General features: G+C 52.1%; 6 protein-coding genes across 6 annotated transcripts; 3 read left to right on the forward strand and 3 right to left on the reverse strand.

The window, feature by feature from the left end:
• Nucleotides 1-1,768: 1,768 nt before the first annotated feature.
• On the reverse strand, nucleotides 1,769-3,199 carry HER10_EVM0009386 (uncharacterized protein; the record flags this gene model as incomplete). The annotated part of the gene is made up of 1 exon (XM_035478875.1): nucleotides 1,769-3,199. One exon carries the CDS (start codon nucleotides 3,197-3,199, stop codon nucleotides 1,769-1,771), a length of 1,431 nt encoding a protein of 476 aa, XP_035337531.1.
• A 1,828-nt stretch (nucleotides 3,200-5,027) lies between these two features.
• Nucleotides 5,028-7,323, forward strand: HER10_EVM0005261 (uncharacterized protein). The gene is made up of 2 exons (XM_035474883.1): nucleotides 5,028-5,860; nucleotides 5,950-7,323. Exons 1-2 carry the CDS (start codon nucleotides 5,152-5,154, stop codon nucleotides 6,978-6,980), a joined length of 1,740 nt encoding a protein of 579 aa, XP_035337198.1. The 5' UTR covers nucleotides 5,028-5,151; the 3' UTR covers nucleotides 6,981-7,323.
• A 212-nt stretch (nucleotides 7,324-7,535) lies between these two features.
• HER10_EVM0006789 (uncharacterized protein) lies at nucleotides 7,536-12,949 on the forward strand. The gene is made up of 2 exons (XM_035476365.1): nucleotides 7,536-11,638; nucleotides 11,697-12,949. The coding sequence occupies exons 1-2, from the start codon at nucleotides 7,937-7,939 to the stop codon at nucleotides 12,669-12,671; spliced, it is 4,677 nt and encodes a 1,558-aa protein (XP_035337309.1). The 5' UTR covers nucleotides 7,536-7,936; the 3' UTR covers nucleotides 12,672-12,949.
• A 553-nt stretch (nucleotides 12,950-13,502) lies between these two features.
• Nucleotides 13,503-16,646, reverse strand: HER10_EVM0003717 (cation diffusion facilitator). Its single transcript, XM_035473382.1, has 3 exons — nucleotides 15,713-16,646; nucleotides 15,569-15,652; nucleotides 13,503-15,510 (listed from the first exon to the last, which is right to left on the reverse strand). Exons 1-3 carry the CDS (start codon nucleotides 15,836-15,838, stop codon nucleotides 13,975-13,977), a joined length of 1,746 nt encoding a protein of 581 aa, XP_035337078.1. The 5' UTR covers nucleotides 15,839-16,646; the 3' UTR covers nucleotides 13,503-13,974.
• Nucleotides 16,647-18,269: 1,623 nt separating this feature from the next.
• Nucleotides 18,270-19,303, reverse strand: HER10_EVM0005407 (uncharacterized protein; the record flags this gene model as incomplete). The annotated part of the gene is made up of 3 exons (XM_035475026.1): nucleotides 18,270-18,342; nucleotides 18,393-18,640; nucleotides 19,049-19,303. The coding sequence occupies 3 exons, from the start codon at nucleotides 19,301-19,303 to the stop codon at nucleotides 18,270-18,272; spliced, it is 576 nt and encodes a 191-aa protein (XP_035337205.1).
• A 675-nt stretch (nucleotides 19,304-19,978) lies between these two features.
• On the forward strand, nucleotides 19,979-21,325 carry HER10_EVM0006429 (uncharacterized protein; the record flags this gene model as incomplete). The annotated part of the gene is made up of 2 exons (XM_035476013.1): nucleotides 19,979-20,903; nucleotides 20,979-21,325. 2 exons carry the CDS (start codon nucleotides 19,979-19,981, stop codon nucleotides 21,323-21,325), a joined length of 1,272 nt encoding a protein of 423 aa, XP_035337288.1.
• Nucleotides 21,326-22,771: the final 1,446 nt, after the last annotated feature.

The following is a 22,771-nucleotide window of genomic DNA, read 5'->3' on the forward strand; positions in this document are numbered from 1 at the left end:
CGAGGTCATCTGGAAAAGGTTTGTTGAGGACGTGTTGAAATCCCACCACGACTCGAGTCTCGCACAGCACATTCGGATAAATCCTGAACTTGGCTTTACAACCCCCGCCCTCGATGCAGTGAACCAGGTCGACCAACTTGAGGAGGAAGCCAAAAGATACACGAGTAAAATTGAGCCTAAGATCCTAGAGATTGCTCACAGACTCATCGCAAGCTCCTTCTACTTCGTTAAGAAGCCTCACTCGGTGAAGCCTGTTGCAGGGGGGTTTCGGTGCGAAGGTGCGTCACACTTACCATGTGTGTTTGACTATCCGTTGACTAGACTTCACATCCTATACTACCATCAACTAACCTAGAAACAGGCTTCATTCAATGCAGGATTCCCAACTCGTCTGACTATATGAAGTCTCTCGGGCATCTGATAGCTAACTGCTTGCGACATGGTTTCGAACCCCACTTCTCCGTTGTTGAAGTCGAAGACAACTCATCAGGCCCTCAGATTGTGGGCTTCAACAAACAGATTGAAGACATGAAAAAGCTGAAGTATTTCGAGGGAATCCCGATTCGAATCTTGAATGCGAAGGAAGTGTCGACTACTATGATCAATCTTCATCTGCAACATACTTCATATGAATCACATCCAGCATCTGTCGATCCTGCGCTGCCAATCAGCGGGTTTCCAAGGGAATTAATGCGTGCAGAAAGGACTTTTCAAGGTAAGAAATCAAATTTAAGGGCTTTTAATGCCAATGACAAACCAGAGCTTCTTCTAACTTCACACCCACTCGCTAGTCACATCGCCACGCCCATCAGTTCACCCCCTGGCGGCGAAGTCGGGCTCATCAACGCCCACACGTCAATCGTAAAAACCTCCGAGACACCCAAGCAGTACGGTTAGGACAAAGAATCCGAGATTTTTCTTTTCAAGAAAGTTGGACTGGCTTAGTGAAGGTCCTTGTCGATGGTTGCGTGGCGCCTAAGCAAAACACGAGCGGTAGACCCGAAAGCTTCTACAGCAGTTCTATTTAGCATTTCAATTTGTTTGGGAAAGAAAATGACGGCGGATTGTGCTTCTTAAGTGAAATCTCCTCGCTCAGCTTCTCGCTCGAATGTTGCTCCTTTCATGAGGGCGAGACGTGAGGAAGCTGGTATGCGCATGAGCTGGGGTTGAAAAAACGGTTGTTGTAGATGTCTTGAATTCTTGCCCGTCCACCGGAATTCGAACTCCAATGACTGGGACTACATTCTCACGTTTAAGTCCCCAAACCCTGAGAAAGAGATATTCATTCTTTGGCATATTGACCTTATAACTTCCTTCCTTCCTTCTCTCTCTCTCTCTCTCTCATAAGTTAGGATTCTTCTCGGATTATTTGTTCCCATACCGTTTGTGCATTCGATCTGATCGCTTACGTTGTTAAATACCAGAATGGTTTTACCCTTTAAGTTAATTTTATGGCCTCTGGAAGGTGGAATCACTATAGAGATCGCATTCGTCTATCTACCCATTTTCCCGTCTTGGTTGCCACGGGGGTTCCAAATATGGCCGAGGCGGATGTGAAGACCATCTCCAAGGATTCTGTCTCCAACTGCTAGCAGTACTAGAGTCTGGGTATGCATCTGATACAGGTACCCAAGGTATACATTGCAGATCGCCTGTCCAATGACGATAGACTGCATCAGACTTCGCTCCTAAGAATACGAAAAGTTCTATACACATGCCTAGAATCGGACCATATAATTGAGCCAGTGGTTCGCTTGGGCACCTATCTTTACAAGTTTGAAAGTGATTTCCATTCTCTCAGTTGCGGAAATAGCGCCAACATGTGACAAAGCGCATATGGTGAGTCGGACATTGTAGTTTCCGTTTTCACCAGCCTCACATTGCAGGTCAGTCCGCGTTCTGAACAGCCAGCTGCCACTCGTTCCCATGATCTCAAAGCCTCCTTAGTCAACTTGAGCTGCCATGTCGCTATAACGGTAAGAAATGGCGAGCCTCTCTGAACGTGGTATCTCAGAATAAATCCCTCACGGGCGCCTGGGGCCCAAATTTCCATTTTCTTGAGTAAGGGCATGCGCAGAGCAGCCCTGCTTGCCTGAAGAAGCAGGCGATCTAGAGCTGACGGGTTGGATACTAGGTCTCCAATACATGTCGTTAGGGCTAAATGTGTAAGGGCTGGCCAGGCCCGAAGACTATCTGATAGCTCAGAGGTATTCTCCAGTATATCCCTTGACGAATGCCGGAAGAAGTCTGTAGCATCAACAGCGTGACATAGAGTAAGAAACCGGAGCCGATAGCTTGCGTTGACCGCTGAAGATACAAGGTCGTCATTGCGCATCCGAAGAAAACGCGGGCTTCCATTAAGCGTAGACTGCGCTTCCCAAACATGTACTGAACTCATCGTGGAAATTCTGGCCGCACGGTCGAGTAGCATGATCATTGCCTCATCGCGGGGGAACTGTTCGTATTGAGCTATCGCGTGCCATGGCTCGTAGCTGACAGTCCTGAGACGGCAAAGACTTCCAAGAACTTTCGCAAGCAATGCCTTCGACATACTTCTGTAGCAATATTGGTTTACGAAAAGCTTTCTGACGATGGGGACCTGAGAAAGCTTGAGAGTGCCGGAGCTGGTGTTCAATAAGTTGCCGAGGAGACGCTGTTTCGACTTTGAGGAGTATACACGTCTGCGACCATGTTGACTCGCCTCGGCACGATGCGCCCAAGGGTGGCCTGAATCACTCGGAGAGCTGGCGCTCAACCTTAGTTTGACGCCACATCTCGGCGTAGACCATGTTGAAAGAGAGATGAATAACTTTTTTAGCGCTTGACTGAAGAGCTTGTTGTTCGTATTGATCGTGTCTCGGGTCTCTGGTTCGTCGAACTTATTCACGTTATCGTATTCTTCAAGGCTGACGTGGAGTAATATCTCCTTGACTAGATCTCTTCGATCACCGTGAACAAAAGAGCTTAGATTATCGATGTCGGAACCAGGATACCGAAGCCTCAGGCGTTGGAAAATCCGCGCTTCGAAGAAGGCTTGCCATTCCCTTGAGACGCTTACCCAGTCCGACAAATCGTGTCCTTTATATCCGATTTCAACTTGCTCGAGGATCATCAGTCGAATCTCTGTAGGCAAGATTGCCCACCGAAGGTGATTGTTGACATATTCAGACGAGTATGTGGTTTTCGAACGAAGCTTCATTTTCCAGCTAGGCTGCTCAAAAGTGAGGCTGGGTTGTTGAATACTGGGATGTTGAAATTGACAAGAGGGAGCCGACGGACAAGTTTTGTTGCTGTCAAGGGCCCGAAGAGAGCTGTTTACGGCAAGGAGTTGTACGAAGCGGAATTCACTCAGGGAACAGAAGGAAATTTCTTGGGCTCTTGCTTGAAATAGCAAATCAGGTTGCTCCCGGATCACTTAGCTGATCATTTGACCATCCGGGTCTTGCTTCTCCCTACATTAGTTAGCTGAGATACTCATTGTTGTCTAACTTTTGTGAACATGTGTGGCACAAAAGCATAATATCAGAACATGATGATGTACAAGGCCGGCCCAACGGTACGTGCGACAACAGGACCAAAGAATGAGCGCTATCTGTAGGAGCTGAACAAGACCATGGCGACGTCCCTCTGCATTCATGTTATGGAATATGTGTAAAGAATGGGATCAAGAGAATGTTGAGTAGTTTGCAACTTTGCCCCTTTTCACCAGCAGAGGAACATTATTATTCAAATTGCTACCCCAAGCTGGCTCACGATGAGAAGATGGGCTATGGTAAGAGGAGCCATAGTCCTGATTGGCGCTGTTATGTCACGATTGTTTGCTGCGCCATGGTCGAATGATTACATAGTTTTGGTCAGTATGGCGGACAGGACACTTACCTTTGTGGCACAATGTCATCTTCTTCGCATCTTGCCGAACTTTGCAAAAGGCTTCAGAGAATGGTGGTGGCGAGGCCATATATTCCCACCTGTCGACGATTCAGACGAGAATGTGTTCAAGTATTGCACTGATATTGACATGTTACACGACCTTCGCGAGATGAAGCCTTTTTGGCAACTGGTTCGTTGAGAAGACAGTCTTCCCTATCAAGTCTACTCACTCGAATGAATCCAGTACGTGGTGTGTCTGCAGTTTATGGTGAGTAAGCAGGCAAAGAAAGTCAACTGAAGCTACTGATCAATGGAATTAATCCTGTGTTAGTTCTAAACCCCTTTCACGTCCTATTTTTGCCGTCCATTTAGTTTACAACATTTCCTATACATCTACAACAGGGGGAGTAACCGGAGTGTCTACCGCAGTAGTAGGCTTGTAAATCTTCTCTTTGCGGAATAGCAATATGGGCTGCTACAAATCGTCTCAGTGCCAGAAGAAGTCGTTTTGATGAATATTCTGTTTACGAACGGTGAAGAACGCGACTCTGCGCTATGATGTAATTGCGACGCGTTTGCTTGAACCACAAGGAGGGATCTGTACACTGAACAACATGCTGCTGCCGATGTTCTGGCAGATAGACTAGTGGCACCTGGCTTTCTAATTATTGGTTTTCGTTCAACCCAATGCATTGACATCTGCTTACGGAGTATGGCAAGGGGAATCAGGGGTGACTTCTGGCAGGAAAGTGGGAAAAGAGTCCAGGAGCTTGCTGATGTCAGGATTTCTGTCACCTCTAAAAGCGGGAGGGAGGGCAAGTGACGGTACATAGGTTTCGCCCAAGGTTCAGCAGAAACGAGATGTACCTCGACCAAAGACTCCCTTCTCCCCCTCCTTCGGAACCGCCGATAGGGAACCCACCCACAGCGGCCTCAGCGGCTGCCCGCTGCATTCAGCAGAGGCAGGCATTCCCGTGGCGGACGCAAACACTGGGCAGGCACTTACCAGCGTGAGATAGGTACGCCCAGTAAAAGACAGTGCAGAAGGAGGCGACCAGACAGCCCGAGGAAAGCACCTTTGGAGCAAACCACCCGTGCCACACCCCCCAAATCTGGGCCAGAAGACCACTCGCTGCCTGCCTGCCCTTCCCGCATCGCAATCGACGACGACGACACCCGACCGTGACTCTGCGACCGAGGGAGACCAAGCGAGAAGAAAAAAAAAATTCATTCATCGTCACCATCAATCGCCATCGCGAAGAATCGACCAGAGAACAATGAATGGCTATTCAATCGTCGCCAATGGCCTCCGTTACGCGCTCCACCCGGAGGACCAACACTGAAGGCCTCGTCCAGCAGCAGCTTCACCCCCATCCCCTTCACCATCCCGTCCAGGCCTTCGCCGCTGCCAACACGAACACTGTGACGCGCGCCGCTGCCACCCCCCAAAACATCTCCAGCTACCAGCACACGCTGTCCGGTCGTACCAAGCGACAGCTCGACCAAACCGATCATATTGTCGATTTTGAACACCAGAAACCCAAGCGACCACGGACGAGCATCGAAATCCTCATTCGCCCTGCTTTGCTATCGAGCAAGCCTGCTGTCGCCAACGCGACGCCCACGGCAAACGTCACCCCGACTCCGCATCCGACCACGACCACGACCGCGGCCACGAAGCCTCAGGTGGTCGCACCCCTAGCAAAACCCACGCCGAAACCCGCACCGCAACACGTCGCGACGGTGCATCCTCCGAATCCAGCCGCTGCTGCTGCGAACAAAAATGCTGCCCAGTTGACCAAGCATCAGGAAAAGGCCATTAATGGGATTAAACACGAGTTGGATCGCCTGCAGCCCCGCGAGGTCGATACCCACACAAAGGAGGGGGGCCGCAAACTGCGCTCTCAAGAGGCCACTCGCTTCAAGAGCGAGCTGTCTGCGTATTTCCCCGAGTATGACGAGGTTATCGGCAATGAACCTAAAGAACAGCGTATGCCCCCAGTTCCCTTGAAGTTGTCTTCTGCTCCCAGAGATTGAGCAAACACATCCTTGTACACTTGCTGACGATAACCCCTTCAGAGCTTTTCACCTTCGATACCCCGATAGTCATTTTTGACTCGTACCCCACACGCCCTCATCCAGTCCCGTGGCACCGAAATCTAGGCGCGACACTAGACCCCAGTGCAGGGCTTGATGGCTCAGCAAACTCGACTGCTGGACACAATGTTCCTGTGCGTGGATACGGCGATGCTCTATTTGACGAGCTTGTCGATGCTCAGCGGATAGACTTTGATTTCTTGGGCATTTCGCAAAAGCGAGAACCCGTAGAAGATCCTCTTCCTGATGCATCCTTTATATCTTCCCACAAGAGAGCGGAAAGGCTGGAAAAGTCCATTCGCAATACCGAACGAGGACGAGCTCAGCATGAGAAAGATCAGATTGCACGCCTCCTAGACGGTCTCCAGGGTCACGACTGGCTCCGAGTCATGGGTGTTAGTGGTATAACAGAGACGCGAAAAAAGCAATTCGAGCCAGCACGGCAGCACTTTGTCAAGGGCTGCCAAGCCATCCTCGACAAGTTCCGCCAGTGGAGCTTAGAAGAGAAGCGCCGCAAGGCAGAGAAGGACCGCGCTCTCGCCGAAAAAGCAGAAGCAGAAGAGTCATCAAGCGGGGACGAGGATTCATCCGCAGACTCCGAAAGCAGCGAGGACGATGTCGACGGGGATGACGAGACTGGCGATATCAGCGACGGTGACCCCCCAGGATCTGATGATGACAATGATTCTGTGACCAAACAGATTCGTGAAGAGGCCACAGAAAGGTCAAGAGGATCGAAGAATAGCAAGAAACGTCCACGTGCGACACCACAGCCACGGCCTCCTCCAAAGCCTGAACCCCCAAGGGAATTCAAATCCTTCTTCAAGAAGAGATACGAGCGTGAGAGCGCTTTGCACCGGCATAGGCGTGCGGGCCGCAAGGTGGTGGCATGGGGACATCCGTTACCAGAGATACCCGAGATCGACTTCGATCTCCCTGAAGAGTTGCGTGATGAGGAGACACTGAGGGTACATGCGAGGAAAAGACGCCGTGATCGCCGTGGCCGAACCTGACGAGAGGTAGTCGGTTGCAGGGTTGGGCTGTGATTGTGCGATACCTGGTGTGCCGTGTCTGCTTCTTATCTTGCATCGGGGTAGCGCGATGTCTAGTTGTAACATTATCATATGTAGACTGTTGGGTTAGCATGGCTCAAGAATAAGCGTTCGAATTGTCCCATATTGTCGATGCTGAAATGAACAATATTACCCTCCCCTTGTGATTGTGATATGCCTTGGTCAGTTACTTAAGGTACGTAGTAAGCCTTTGGAAGTAGGCGTTTATGAGTCGTGCAATAAGTCGTGGTTCCCTTCTAGAAAGAGGGAAGAAATGGCGATGATATGGCGGCTCTGTTTTGGAGGACCTGGTCGGATATGGGAAGGAGCTTGGTGGCTCAAGCAACAGGTGGAGCGGCACCTTGGGTAGTGGTCTGCTTACATAACCGAGCTCGAGGTGGACGGGAGTCGTGACCCGCCCAACGGGCAGGCACCTCAGGCGCAGGAGCCAAGGTGGCTCCGGCAGCTCCATCTCAGTCGCGGCGAACCGTGGGACGCGCTGACCTTGGAAGGCCTGAACTGCACCAGCTGCTGCCGACCTCAGATTTTGTGTTTGGTCGCAGCAGAACCTCTCTCAACCTCCTACCTCTCAGCTGGTCGTACCGCCGTACCGTTGGAGAACGGCATTATTAATATTCTCAGCTGCCGCCGACCCTTTGCCTATTCCATTTAATTTCCTCCGGCGACCTCTAACGACCGATTTCCTACCTTTGCGACGCCGACCGCAGCGACAGGATGATCGTGGCCCTCGTTCAATCCTGCACCTGAGAATCTCGCGCCGGCGCACCTTCTTTGGATCGTATCCGCCGGACCTCAAAACCATCAAACAAACGACTGGCCGCTCGACCGAGCGACTCGAGCCTTTTGCTTGATGCCAAACTGCGACGTCATACTCTCGAGCGCAAACTGAGCCCACCATGAGCGCCATCGAGGCCGCTGCGGCCGCCCCCGCCGTTGACGAGGTCATCGGCAGCGATTCCGAAGACGATCTCCCTCCTATGAAAGACGAGCCACCCTATCCGTATTTCGTCCTGAAACAAGATGTCGAGCTCGAGATCAACTTTCGGGCGAAGCGAATCGAAGGAAAATCCCACATCACCTTTGGCATGGTCGGAAATGCCCAGCTTGACGAGTTCGCCATCGATGCGCGACAGTCCGAAATCGACGTTAAGAACATTACGGTCACCGCCCTCAAGGACCAGAACCCCCTGGGGCCACCCAAAAAGGTGTCAGCGACGTACACGGATCCGTATAAGTTACTGGATTATCCGAAATACTATGACTGGAACGCCTCGCATCACGACCTTAGGAAGATCCGGATGCGACCCCTTATGCACACCCGAAGGAGCGACGTGCCTGCCGAGAATAGAGAGCTGGTAGGCTGTACGCCCGCTGATGGTGCCTTGCGAGTCAGTCTGAGGGATCTTAAGAAGACCAAGGGAGCTGCTAAGGAGGAACCGGTACCTGGAGCGGGAATCGCCAAACGGCCGACGCTCAAGATTCGCGTTTCGAGCGTGACGCCAAATTCTGCGGAGCTCCCCGAGAGCGAATTGACTAGTTCAAGGGAGTACCGTGTCACGATACCTTTCAAGACCAAGCTTGTGCGGGATGGCGTTCAGTTTGTTGGCGTTGATGCTGGAGATCTTCGATATCCGCATGCCTATACTCGACATTCCATCGAGCCAGGCACTGCTTCTTGTATCTTTCCCTGCATCGACGACCCCGGCACGCTTCCGACGTGGACGATGGCCGTCAAATGTCCGAGGACGCTGGGTGATGCACTTTGGCAACCACTGGCTACCCAACACAGGAATGGTAATGCCAATGGCAACCGCGATCGCGGGGCAAACCAGTCCAAGGCTGACAGAGACTTCGCCCTTACCGAGGAAGACAAGCTTCTAGAGATGACAGTCGTGTGCTCTGGCATTCTGTCAGACGAGATCGTCGATCCTGAAGACGAGCAGAAGAAGATTATGACTTTCGAGATGGAGAAGCGAGTTGCCGTGCAGAAAATCGGCTTCGCGGTCGGTCCGTTCGAGCACGTTGACTTATTCTCAGATTTTCGCACGGAAGAGAACGACGAGAAACTCGGAGCTAGCGCGCTCAAGATTCACGGCTACTGCCTCCCGGGAAGAGCTGCAGAGGTCCAGAACACGTGTGCAGCGCTCGCCGCGGCTGCTGACTTCTTCACCCTCACATTTGCTCGATATCCGTTCGACAACTACAAGATGTGCTTTCTCGATGACATGGTAGAGGATACGGTAGCCCTCCAATCACTGTCCTTCGTTAGCACCCGCCTACTGTTCCCCGAGGACATCATCGACCTAGAGGTAGACGTCACAAGGCAATTGGTGTACAGCCTGGCCTCGCAGTGGAGTGGGATCAACCTTTTCCCCAATACTCGCAGAGATCTTTGGGTCGTCATCGGCATCGCCTACTACATGACTGATCTTTTCCTGAAGAAACTATGCGGCAACAACGACTACAGGTTCCGGATGAAGACAATGTCAGACAAGCTGGTGACAGTTGATATCAAGCGGCCGTCACTGCACGAACTTGGCCATCTCCTGCACATTGGAGATTTCGAGATGGAATTCATGGCACTCAAGGCGCCCTTGGTGCTCTTCATTCTCGACAAGCGGTTGATGAAAGCACCTGCCCAGACCAACCTCACGCGCATCATTTCCCGAATTCTTTACAAGGCCAACATCGGAGACAGACAGAGCGAATGGATTATCAACACGGAGTCGTTTCAGAGGGTTTGCGAAAAGAATGCCAGGAACAAACTGGAGGCGTTCTGGAATCAATGGGTTTACGGCTCGGGCTGCCCCAGGTTCGACGTTTTTCAACGTTTCAACAAAAAGCGACTCTGTGTCGAGATGACTATAAGACAAGTTCAGGACAAAGCCCTGACTGAAGCTGAGCTCCTGAAGAAATCAGAATTTCTTCGCGCCATCAAGGAAAAGGCGCACGGTGTCAAGACAGACGAAAAGGCCGGTCTTTTTACAGGCCCCATGACCATCAGAATTCACGAAGCTGATGGAACACCTTACGAGCATATAGTGGAGATTCGCGAGGATGCTGCTAAGGCCGCTAAGTTCGAGATTCCTTACAACACCAAGTACAAGCGATTGAAGAGAAAGAGGAGAGCAACGGAAAAGCTTAGCGCACAGTCTGCTGCCGATCCTGACAATAACGAAGACGCGCTCTTATATTGCCTGGGTGACGTTCTGACCAACCCCGAAGATATGAGGAAGTGGGATTTCTCCGAATGGGAGCCCGAGATCGAAAAGGCCATGGACCAAGAGTCTTACGAGTGGATTCGGATGGACGCTGACTTTGAATGGGCTTGCGAGATGAAGACAAATCTCCAGAGCTACATGTACGTGTCCCAGCTCCAGCAAGATAGGGACGTCGTGGCGCAGCAGGATTCGATGCTTTATCTCAAGAAGAGTCCGCCTCATCCACTGGTCTCGACGTTCCTCACCAGGACCCTTGTCGACCGGCGATACTTCCACGGCATCAGGACAATGGCTGCAGAGATGCTATATCACCACGCCGCGGATAAGGTCTCAATGGCTGGTATGACCCATCTACTGAAAGCCTTCACCGAGATGTTTTGCTATGCCGATACCTCCATGCCTCGGCCAAACGACTTTTCCGACAAGAAGCAGTACACCGTGCAGAGCGCACTGCCTATGGCCATTGCAAAGATTCGCGATGCTAGCGGTAGATGTCCCGAAGCCGCACGACGGTTCCTTCTGAATCAAGTTCAGTTCAACAACAATGCCAATAACCCGTACTCGGACCATTTCTACGTTGCCAAGCTTCTGGAGGCTCTCGCCCATAGCTTGATTCCAGAGAAGCGACGGGAGTCAGACGATGCCATGGAGGTGGACATGTCAGCCGAAGAGAGAGGTTTCCTTAAGGAGGCTATCGTCGAGATTGATCGCTTCCGTAGGATGGACGAATGGGCCAACTCTTACCAGAACATCTGGACGACCACCGCGCTCGAATGCAGACGCAAACTCATGAAAGCCGGAGTGATTCCCAAAAGTGCTGTGGCCTTTGTCCAGTACTTGCAGGATGACACGTGCGACTTGGTTCGACTCAAGGCTTTCGAGGCTCTGGTGGATCTGGGTTATTTGATGGATCTGCCTGTCTTCCGCCTGATTCTTTCCGTTATGAGCACTGATCGGTCTCCATTCGTGCGGGATAAACTCGTCAAGATCTTCTGTACAGGTCTGGCTAGCCTCGCCTTTGGAGAGCAGTCGAAGGCCAAGGTGGCGCCTGCTGTTCCTGATGGAGGGCTCATGATTGTGGACAATACGGAAGCAGAGACGCAGAAGAGGCGAAAAGAATTTGCTCGAAAGCAGGATATCAACGTTGCACTCGAGGCTTTGAGGACAGAGATGGAAGAACAGTTTTCGGAGCAAGAAGCGGCACTGGAGCGAGCTTTCTGGAAGGCTATCAACTCTAACCTGATCGGGCGTTCTGAGAAGATCACGCTGCTGGAGCTTTGCGGCACCATAGTGGATGCTGCTGACCGATGGACGATTACTTTGAAGTATCCTAAACGATGGAGAGTTAATCGTCCTGTCCAGCGTCAACCTGGCAGAGTATGTTTTTCACTCGGAGTTGGCTATTCCGTCCTTAATTTTGCTAACAAACGCGCAGAACATCATCAACTTCAAGGCGTTCTTTAAGACGGGCATACCGCAAAAGATCAAAGAGCCCGAACCACCGGCGCCACTACCAGCACCGGTATCTGCACCCGCGCCTGCTCCTGTAGTTGCACCATCTCGGCCGCCCGAACCCAAACGACTCATCGTCAACATGAAGAGTGGTATTGCCAAACCCAGCAAGCCCACGGTCTCCCTTCCACGCCCCGCTCCCGCGGTCTCTCGCCCATCGCCGGTCTCTGCCGCACAGTCTCCCGTTCCAAGCGCCGCACCGTCCCCTGTCCCTCGGGAGGCAGACTCCATTGTCGCGCACTCGAATGCCAAGGCGTCTACTCCAAAGCCGTCATTCTCAAAGCTCCCCGGGTCAAGGCCGCCGAGTGTGAAGCCCGGTATCGTCAAGGCAGGTATCGCCAAATCTGTGGTATCTTCGGCGTCATCGTCATCGTCCATGCAGCCAAATGGCCGTTCTACTCCTCAACCCACACCCGAGCCCGGCAGCAGCAAATCGCAGAAGCGGCCTCGGCCCGACAAGATTCCGGGGGTTGATGAGGCATCGCCAGCTCTCAAGAAGGCGAAGCTTACTGTCCGGCCTGACGGCACTGTGGTTAAGAAGCGCAGGATGTTCAAGTTCCGGCATCCCAACCTCAGGAAGATCCTGAAGAAGGCCGGCGTCAAAAGCCAGATGCCCTACAGAGATCCGTCAAAGATTCGCAGACCTGGCACACCGTTGAGTGTTCGTGCCTCTCCCGCCGGATCACCAGCCCCTCCCCCATCTGAGAGCATCAATGCGAAGCCGGCTCGCAAACCTCTGCCTGGCGCACCGTCCGCGGCCAGTCCTCCTCCACCGGTTCCGGCATCTCTACCGCCGAAGCCTCCGCCGCAGGCATCACCACCTCCTGTTGAAGGTCAACCTGCCCCCAAGAAGGTCAAGCTTGTCATCAAGAAGCCTTCCAGCTCGCTGCCCAAATAAACAACCTCAAGCCGCTTACTCATGGGATGAGGCCAGAGATATGAGTCGCCGGCAGGAAATCCCACTGCGTCTCTTATCATGCCCTCAACTCACAAATTACCTCCTTTCTCCCATCTTCACAGTCATCTTATCATGCTTCCGAAACGGGGTTGCGTGAATTCACATTACATTTTAGGCGTTCTTCCAGGACTTGAGACAGCGGACGTTAGGCGGGATTATACATTATCATTACAACCAGGTCTTAGGGGAAGCGAAATGTGGCAAACCACACCGAGGGGTTCAAAAAGAATAGGGGCACGAGAAGAGGGTCGCGATGAGCGTCCCCAGCGTGCCGTGCTTTTTGTGTATTAGTAAAAAAAAGAAGCACTTTCGGAAGGGGAGAGAGAGGGACGAGGAGGAGGAAATAGCCAACCTCAAAGTCGTAATGATACCTCCCTCAGTCTAGTATGCTTCTTTATTTGCCCATAAGTCCTCTTGACGTATTCAAGCTCGAGACTGCATGTACTGCGAAAACTTCCTGAGCAGATGTCCGCCTCCGCTAGGCATGATATTCTCTTCCTGCTCGTCATATTTTCCCCACATGCTAAAGACGACGCATGTAAACAGTACAGAATGTTTTGATGTCTACAATCATGACAGAAAACGGGCATAGTGGCGGTTGCATGGCGGGCCGGTTCCGAGATGACCAGTTGAAGTGTAGGTATCCTCGCAACAGGGAATAAACCAGAGTCAAAAGTCTGACAGTCGTATATCGTATAATTTCACAACGAATACACGCGAGTTTAGTCCCTTTACTTTCACGACAGAAGAAACAAGGTGTAGAAGTCTACTGTGAAATTTGTATTTCTTGTTTGCAATGACTGTAGCTGGTTGTACACGCCCCACATCCTGACTGGATCGCGCCGTCTTTGATGATATTAGAGCTAATGGGATATTCTACAAAAGGAAGACACAACCGCTTCGAAAATAACTGAAAAAGGAAACGAAGGATGGAAAGGGGAGGCAACGTGAGCCACCCACCGATGTTAGCCGTAATCAAGTTGCTTCTGCCAATCCCGGATCTGGAGCCGCTGTCCCCTTCCTTCTTGGATTCACGCGCGTGATAGAACTTTCACCCTTGCCTCTGTCTTGCCCCAGTCCCATAAACGCCAGTCTTTTTGGTAGTTCCAAGTAGCAGGATAAGAAAGCAAAAAGCCTCGCCCTTGCGATGAAGAAAATTGAAAACCCCCGTGGACCCTATTCAAGATGTGCCGCGCTCTGTTGAGAAATGGTGGTATTAGAGAGAGCTATGCCGCGGACCGAATTAATGAGAGTGTCCATGGTCGTCGTGACTGTGACCGTTGCCGTGGTCATGGTCGTGTCCGTGACCTTCGTGGCTATGGGTAGACTGGCTGCGCAGACTTCCAGCAGCTGTAGACTCGGTACAGCAGCCACCTGCTTCGCAATTATCTACGCACTGCAACAGGCAAGTCTGCTTTGGCGAGCCAGCAATGGCAGTGCCATCGTATTGAGTAATGTGCTCGGGCTCAGTGACATTGTGGTGCTCGTCGTCACCGCAGAATTCGGGTTGGATGGTGGCCGCGTGAATACCGAAGCCGTGGAGACATCTGCGGGCCGACTTTGCAAGCTTCATGTACTTCTCGCCGTTCTCGGCGGAGATTGGGAAGTTGACATGGACGTGAAGAGAGGCAACAATCTTGGTATCGGAGAGTTGCCAGACGTGAACGTGGTGGCAGCTGATGACACCTTCCAACTTCTCAATGTCCTCGCGGATCTCTTGAAGGTCGATGTTGTCGGGGGTAGCCTGGAGAAGGACCTTGGAGGTCGCCTTCGTGAGGGGGATGGCGGACTTGAGGATAATGAGAGTAATGAACAGAGAGACAGCGGGATCGGCGTAGAAACGGCCAGGCCAATCGGTCAGCCAGATGATAAGAGCGGTGACAATCACACCGACGTTGCCAAGAGCATCACCAATGACGTGAAGAACCATGGCGTTCATTCCCATATCGCCGTGGTCATGGCCGTGGCCGCCAGAGGCCTTCTTGCGCTCCTTGTTGTGGTTGTGGTCGATGTGAAGGCTGGACTCGCGTCTCGAATGCTTGTGGGAGGATCGGCCACGGGAGTTCTCGATCATGTAGGAGTGGTCGTTGCCCTTAGACTTGAGCAGAGGCGACTGCTCATCAGGCTCGCCATCCTCGATGACAGTCTCCTCAACCTCGCTCTCACTCGTGGTCGATTCCTGTCCGTCACGCTGAGAACGGCTGGCGTCAATAATTTCCTGGCGGAAGCTCGAAGGATAGATGCTGATGTCCTCAATGCTAGTGAGACGCGAGTGGTTTCGCGAGCTGTTTCTTCGGTTCTGGCTCTTGGAGGTGGCCGATGTGCGGCTTTGGGCTCGGCCCGACGGGTCGGGCTCCCCATCGAAGCGAATGCGACGGGGCGTCTCAGGGTTGGCACCGGCGGAGGCTCTAGCGACGATGGCTTCGGGAAGAACATCGCCAACGTTGCCACCATCGTTGTCGGTAGCGTGCGAGACGTGGGCGCGGCCTTCCTCAGCGGCGTGTTCTGCAGAGTGGGGGTGATCGTGTCCGTGGTCGTGCTCGCCGTCGCCGTGATCGTGATCGTGGCCGCCGCCGTGGGAGTGGCCATGGCCGCCGAGGACAAAGAAGCCGACGAGGTTGGAGGCAAGGCCGAATGCACCAACAACGAGAATGAGGACGGGGTTTTCGATTTCGGGAGGGTCAAAGAATCGGGTAATGGCCTCGAGAATAATGGAGACGCAGAGGGCGATGAGGAAGACGGCGTTGAAGAAGGCGCCGAGAATCTCGGCCCGCAACCACTGCACACTCAAGTCAGCTCAACGTTGTCTTCGATCGAGTGGGAGAAGGATGACATACACCGTAGGAGTACTTATCGGTGGTGGCCTTTCTTGCAACGGCGACGGCCCAGAGCCCGACACAGAGAGAGATGATGTCGTTGAGCTACTTGAATTAGCGATACGTCACACGGGGCGCGGCAGGGTGGTATCGGGGCAAACGCACCATGTGGAAGGCATCGGCAGTCAGGGCCAGCGACTTGACAACCAAGCCAACAATCAACTCGACGAGGAAGAAGACGACATCGATGGCCAGCATGATGCTGATCCGCGTCGACTTGGACCACGCCATGATGTGCTATCGTCGATTGACCGCGGACGATGAAGGGAGAGGAAGAAAAGAGCTCTATAAGCCCTGGACTGTATTGGGTTGGCCCAGTGGGCAGGTTGTGGTAGAAGGTTACGTCGTTGTCGCTGTGGTCGCTTTTTGTCGCTGTCGCCCGTTGTTGGTTGAAGATGCGCGGATCGGGGGACAAGGGGGGGAGGGGAAAAAGAAGGAAAAGAGGGAAGGTGGAGGGGCGTTGCCGGAATGATATTTGAGTGTTGCTGCGCAGAAGTGGAAGGGTAAAAAAAGATTGAGTTTTGGGGGAGGGTGTGGTAGTGGAGAGTGGCAGAGTGAGGACGCGAGTTGAGTTTGGCGCTACGTTGTATCTTGACCTGACGGGGTGGGAATAATATCGCTCTCGCTCTGCATTGATTAATTGCCTGCTTGCTTGCTTGCTTTGCTTGTCGGTGCTCAGTGCCCACTGCTCTTGCTGCTGCAGCCACTCTCTGTCTTGTTCTCTTCTTTTCCAGATGATGTACGGGATGCCGATAATTAATTGGGATGGGTCACAGTCGAGGGGGGTTAAAGAGATGGAGAAAAATAAGCCGGGACGCGGTCGGACGCGGCGATGGCACAATGCGCAATCCAACAGCGAACGATTTGTAGATGGAAGTATCTAGGTATTGAGGTATTCCTAAGTTAGGTAGGTGGGTATCATGACGGAATGGGGATTTCCTTCTTTTTTTCACCCTTTCGTTGTAGATTGTCTCTCCTCTACCTCGCCTTATTAGGTGGTGTACGAAGTATCGATACGAATTTGAATGGAACCCATTTCTCTCCTCAACAGGCGAATAACACGTGCTTGCTGTTGGCTGCTCGCAGCACGCAAAAACCAAACAAATTAGATGGATGCAAAGGGACCAGGGGGCGACTCCAACTGAACGGGAAGGGGAAAGACTCAAAGAGCATGGGGCAAGGGGGGGCGAATGGCATCTCAGGGCACCGTCAACTCAGACAGAAACATCAGCTCTGCCTTAGTAAGGTAGAAGGGACACTTTCCAGGGAGGTCTAGAGATTTTAGGAGTGATGGAAGCAAAGAGAAAGGGGCTTTCCATGTTCGCGATTACCTTACCTTAATGTAAGGTAAGGTGAGATAGACTGCACCAGAGGTACCAAACGCAAGGTACCTGAGCTGGGCCACAAGTTCTGAATCGAAAGGCCAGGCTAAGAAGCCCCGAGTGCATCGGAAATGCATCGGTCCTCCGCTTCAGCACCGGCCCCATCACCGCTACCGCCGCCACACGCAACTCAGTGACAAAAGACCGAGCTTCGGACATGTACAGATATGCCCGTAAGCCTTGCAGCCTGAGATTAGACGAGGGAAAGGAACGGCACTCCAAATCTATGAGAGCTTGCAGAGTGAAAAGCCACGCTGCAGATTAGACCGTGGTGATGCAGCATTACCTATCAAAGCTTCCGGTTTTCTATCCAGCAGTAAGGTAGCAACGTCCCGTCTCTCTACAGGCATTCTTGGGCGAAGGGCTGACGGGGGCGGCTTGCGATCAGCCTCTCATTGGCCGAATGAGGTCAAGAACTCCCCCACCACACCTGCCTGCATCGCAGCTTCTTCGTAAGGTATGATGTATCCAAGTATCCGGACCAAGTAAAGGTACTGCCAAACTGAGGCAAGTGCGAACAATACGTATCTCTTCACTTTTGCTCCTTCCCACCAGCCAGCCAGCCACCAGTCAGCCCGTCTTACTCCAGCACTTGTCTTGGCTTCCCTTCCGAATCCCGACAATTATCTGCAACACCACCACTGCCTACAGCTCCTCAGAGACGTGCGAGTGCAACCGCAGCCCAGCTCGTCATTCGGTTCGGAGCACCACCGTACCGTTACGGTGGGAAATATCGGCTCGGAGCTTTTTTATCGTCGGCTGGCACTTTACCACTGTTACACCCGACCATTCCCCAACACCCAGTCTGCCAGTGACTCAATCCCCAGGGACTGAGGGAGATTCGTCATGCGTTGATCACTCCTTTTCGGGAATCACTGACGCATCTTCCCAACGACCCCAGCCAGCCCCGATTTCGGCGCCATTCCCAAGAAAATCGACATCTCGCCCCCACGACTGAAGCTGTCCGTCGTCCTCGTCGCCGACCCTGTCCGCCCTGCGAGTCTCCCAAGCATTTGCTTCCCATCCCTGTCATCCCCGGCTGCGATACCCGCCCATCGCGTCCGGTCGGCCAAGCCGGGAGCCGTTGTGGATTCTACAGCTCGGTCCCGTCGACTAAACCTTTTCGCGACTCTCTCCGGGGCCTAGACACTTTTGTTCTTCGTCGACGGTGCTGTCTTTCCACGATTTGAATCGGAATGCGGAAGACCTCATCACCTATCCTCCGAAAGAACCGCTGCTGCGAACACGACAGCATAAAAGACCGCGGACAGCGGCATGGCTCACTGCGGTTGACAGCACTGGTTCCCTGATAGATCCCCGCTACTAACAAACACGACCAGCACAGCGGCGTATCTGAATATCACCGTCAATACGACTTCCACAAGATTATGGATGCCTCTTACGCTGCAGTTCCTGCAAAAATCTCCCCTCTTTTTGCATTCGTTGTCAAACCTACACACAAAGCAAACGCGATAGTGAAGGCACATATCATGCCCACTTTCGCTGACCAGCGAGAGACGTATGAAAAGCCGACGATGGCTCCGATGAGCAAAGCTGCAGCGAGTGCAATACTGATCAGGCCGACTGCTACTGTGATTGACTTTTCATTATAGCGACGGATTCGATGAAGCCCGTCACGAGATGGTTCATCCTTGATAGTGTCAGAATGACTTAGATGAGATGCTGGAGAATACTCTACCTGTCCCGGCCAATAGGCTCGGAGCCGTTTCGAGAGAAAGTCGGCCTCTGCTGGCACTTTCAAGGAAACCAAATCGGTCTCGTCTTCCAAGAAATGTTTTGATCTCCCACCAAGAACTGGCAATGGCTGCTCGAGCCAGTTCCTCATGGCTTCCAGTGCTCTTCTCTCAGGGGGATGCATGGCCACTATCTCACTCTGGAGCTTGAGCGTCTCATCTGCCCTCGCATCAACTCATGTTTTGGCAAAGTAGTACAGCGGTTGGGGCAAGATCTCACGGTATTCTCTCAGCTTCATCCTGAGCTCCCGCACCGTCGTCATCATCTCCAAGGCTCTCGGCTCACTCGCATTGCACTGAGCAACCAGTTTTTCCCATTTCCTGGTGGATTCTTGCAGTGATGTGTCGGTGCTTCCATCGACGAGTCGATCAAATTTCTCCAGCTTCTCCTCCAGAGCCAAAACTTCACACTGCAAGTACAAGATATTGCGAGCGCTTAGCTTGTTAAACTTCTGGAAGATGAAGCCCTCGGAATCGACATCGCTGGCTAGTAGCCAAGAAGCTTGTGCGAAGCCCTGCCCATGGTCTGGCCTCTTGACGGCATTTTCAATGTCATCCATGGCGTATGCTGTGTTCGATCTGTTGAGAAGTCATCGGGATGATCCGGTATATATGCTCTCGCCCAAATCCGGTCAGGCGATGATGAGGATCTGTGAACGGTATGCTACATCACTGTGGGTAGTAGGACGCATTCAATCGGGCACACCAATTTATTCAGCAGTTTTGGTGAGGCAAACCACGTTCACGTGTGCAACTGTCAGCCAACCATTACATGTAAGGCGTTCTTACTACTTGAGAGGCAGACTTTTGCCGGATCACCCATACTGCGCCTTCTTTCTTAAGTTGAAGATTGAAGACTTGTCCAACTGGCTTCCACGTTCAAAGCCATTGCTCTATTTCATATCCAAAACTTACGGCTGATTCCCCTAGATCATCTCGTCTCATTAGAGTCTTTGGCAAACATCAGGAGAGAGAAGATGTCCTTGGCGAAGCAAATTGACCTTCTGAGCGATGCTGCTTCTCCAAGTAATCTTTCGCGGTTGAGCCGAGCACTGGAATCCAGTGGATACATGCAGCATGTAATACGAAGTCTCCTCCAAAGGCAAGGCGACGAGGACCGAAATAACCAACCATCTCTGGTTAAGGCACATGGGTGCTTGGCGTTAAAAGATAGAACCGTCTTTTTAACTATTGCTGACATTACCTAGGCACGCTGGATCCACGATGCCAAAAGAATGATCACCATCCTTGTTTACATATCCCAGAGCCGGAACCTCGACTGGAGAAAGGATACCTTCTGTTTGAACGTCCCACTCAATTTTCCCAGGTCTACAAGCAGATGCACATACAGTATTGCAGCCAAGGCTGGGACAGAGTTCATAGAAGCCTTGCCCGACACAGGGGCCCAGGTCAACATCATCTCAGCCCGCTTGGCTCAAAAATTGCGTCTTGAGCCTCAATCTCAGACAGAGCGGCTGATTCAGTTGCCGACGGGGGGTCAAGTCGAGTCTCCAGGCCGTCTAGAGGTTCCCTTTACTTTCGGAGAGGAAGACAAAGTGACGAATCTGGAATGCTTCATTCTCCCCCATTCCACTCACGATCTGATTCTCTCAGGTCCCTTTCTCCGTGCAACTGAGACTTTGACAAAGTACAGGAACAGAATTGTTACTGACTTTCGTCACAAAAAGTCCAGGCGAATCGGACTACGCCTTCTTGGGAGTACGAGGCGGTGTCTCCAGGTTCTCATTGATGGGCAGCCTGTCGAGGCTCTGCCAGATACGGGATCAGACGTCATGGTCATGTCTTACGCGTACGCCCTATCCCGCGGCTTCAATATCGACGAAGATTTTCAGCACTTTCATGTCGTTGAGCTAGCTGATGGTTCTGAATCGTTCACATGCGGCCTAGTCCGTGGGGTAGAGTGGACGTTCGTTGCGTCACGACAGAGAGTCAAGTGTGACTTTTATGTGCTTCAAGACTTGTGTACGGATGTAGTGCTGAGCAACGACTTTTTGTTCGGATTGGACGTGTTTTCAAAACAATCCGATTCCCTGTCAGAGCTATCTGACAGTCGAGACTCTTCAGAGTTGTTGCTTATCAGCCTGAAGGGTAAAGGTCAATCCAAGTCACCACGGCATGAGGATTCGGCCAATATTGATTGTAGGCCCCAGCAACCTTTCTCCGGTCAGTTTCTGACCCACTCAAGCATCACCCACTAACAGATTTGGCTCGCAGTGACTTCTAAGAATGCTTTCAGTCGCCAGGGAGTACTGGCCGAACTCAATCGTCGCGACAATTTTGACGAGAGGATCGACGCGATGGACCCTGGCGAACAAGAAGTTGCCAGAAGAACCGAACTCGAGAGACGAATAATATGGGAGGAGGGTCGACATATGCACGAGTTACATGTAATACTGTCTCTCGACTGTCTGGATGATTGTACGCTGCTAGTGGCTGCATCAACACAAGACGCCGACACGGCGCCGAGTGAAAGGAGGTGGTGGTGGCCTTTCAGGTTACATGCAAGAATGCATGACTTATTAAACCTCAAGGCCCGGCGAAGACATGGGAGTAGAAGTTAGCAGCGCAGTTAGGTATCTGGAAAGTCTTTGGTAGCATGGCTTTCTGGCGTTCTGACGTAGTGGGGGGTGGAGGTGTGGATTCTATTCGGATTCTTTCAAAGTGGTCATGTAGTTAATCCTTTCTTCGTCATTGAGCTACGCGCCAGACTCTTCACCCTACTGTTGCCTCTCTGATGCCATACGGCTTTGTTTCAAAGATAATACCATGTGCTATGCTTAGTTGAAGAGGGCCGATAGAAGATAAGTACCCAATATAGATGTCTAGCAAATCGAGTATCTGGATTCGCTACAAAGGGCATAGACTCAAACCTTCGACTTGATCCATCTGCCGGGAAGGCCACGAGTATCATTTGCGAGTTTGGCCTGCCCAACAGCATCCTCCTGAGATCTACGCTCTCATAATTGCGCTGACTGGATTCTTCAAAAGCCAGTTTCCGCGGGGATAAAGAGCAGCCATGGTCAATATCGTAGTCTCCGTACCGGTTCCCAATCACGCGCGAACGCCGTGGATCATAAGCCATGCCGCTCTCCCCGCCTGGCAGCTGCGCGTACAATATGGAAGTGGCGTCTCGTAATCATGTTAAGCTTCTCAAAATCTGCCGGTGCGATGCCTAGTCCGGCTACCTCCTCAATGTGCATGCTGGGTGTGAATATAGTCGGCCGATTTCGCAACAGTGCTAGATAGTAAAGAACGAAGGTTTTAGTACGAGATTGTGGCACACCGCCACCATGGAACCCCTCACGTGCCACGTCTTGCTGCATGAATGCTTCCCAAGTGTATAGAGAATGTTTAGGCAAGCCTAGCATGTAGTCCTGGCGCCATCGTCAGCCACGGCCTCTATCCAGCTGCCATGTCGAAACTAGGAGAACACCGTTCGGCCCGGAAGCCAAGGCGGACGTTGCTTCCTTGGTCGGGAAACCTACCGCCTCCCAAGTAGCAGCGACAAAATTTGTTAGACTCCCTTGCGTATCAACCGTATGTTCGTCTGCTACCAGCTCGAAGATACCTCACCCTACCACCCGCACAACTGACATCTCGTACTCACAGCACACCATCACACAAAGGCCTCAAACCGCCTCTTCCAAAGCCCTCTCAGCTCTCCTCCTTTCCATGAAAGTAGCAAGCAACTGATCATACGGCGCAGACCTCCCAGCCACCGCGCGTTTCGAGCTCATAGAATGTCTTTTGCAAGCCAGAGAGCCACCACACCGACGACCCTCGCGCAGCGGGACGCCACACTGGCGTTCGATGTCGATGGAACCTAGAAGTGGAGAGCCCTTGCCATCAGCCACTGCATATGAACAGACAAATATACTCTCATTGTACACTGCAGATAGATTAGAGTTTCAAATCAACATACTTTCTGCTGCCTGACGCCTTTCGGAAATTTGAGGCGTCGCAGTGGAGAACGCGTGTTCGTGGAGTGGAGGGTGTGGTGGTGGTTC

Source organism: Colletotrichum scovillei (assembly GCF_011075155.1).
Source record: "Colletotrichum scovillei strain TJNH1 chromosome Unknown Contig00002, whole genome shotgun sequence".
In the NCBI taxonomy this organism is placed as follows: domain Eukaryota; kingdom Fungi; phylum Ascomycota; class Sordariomycetes; order Glomerellales; family Glomerellaceae; genus Colletotrichum; species Colletotrichum scovillei.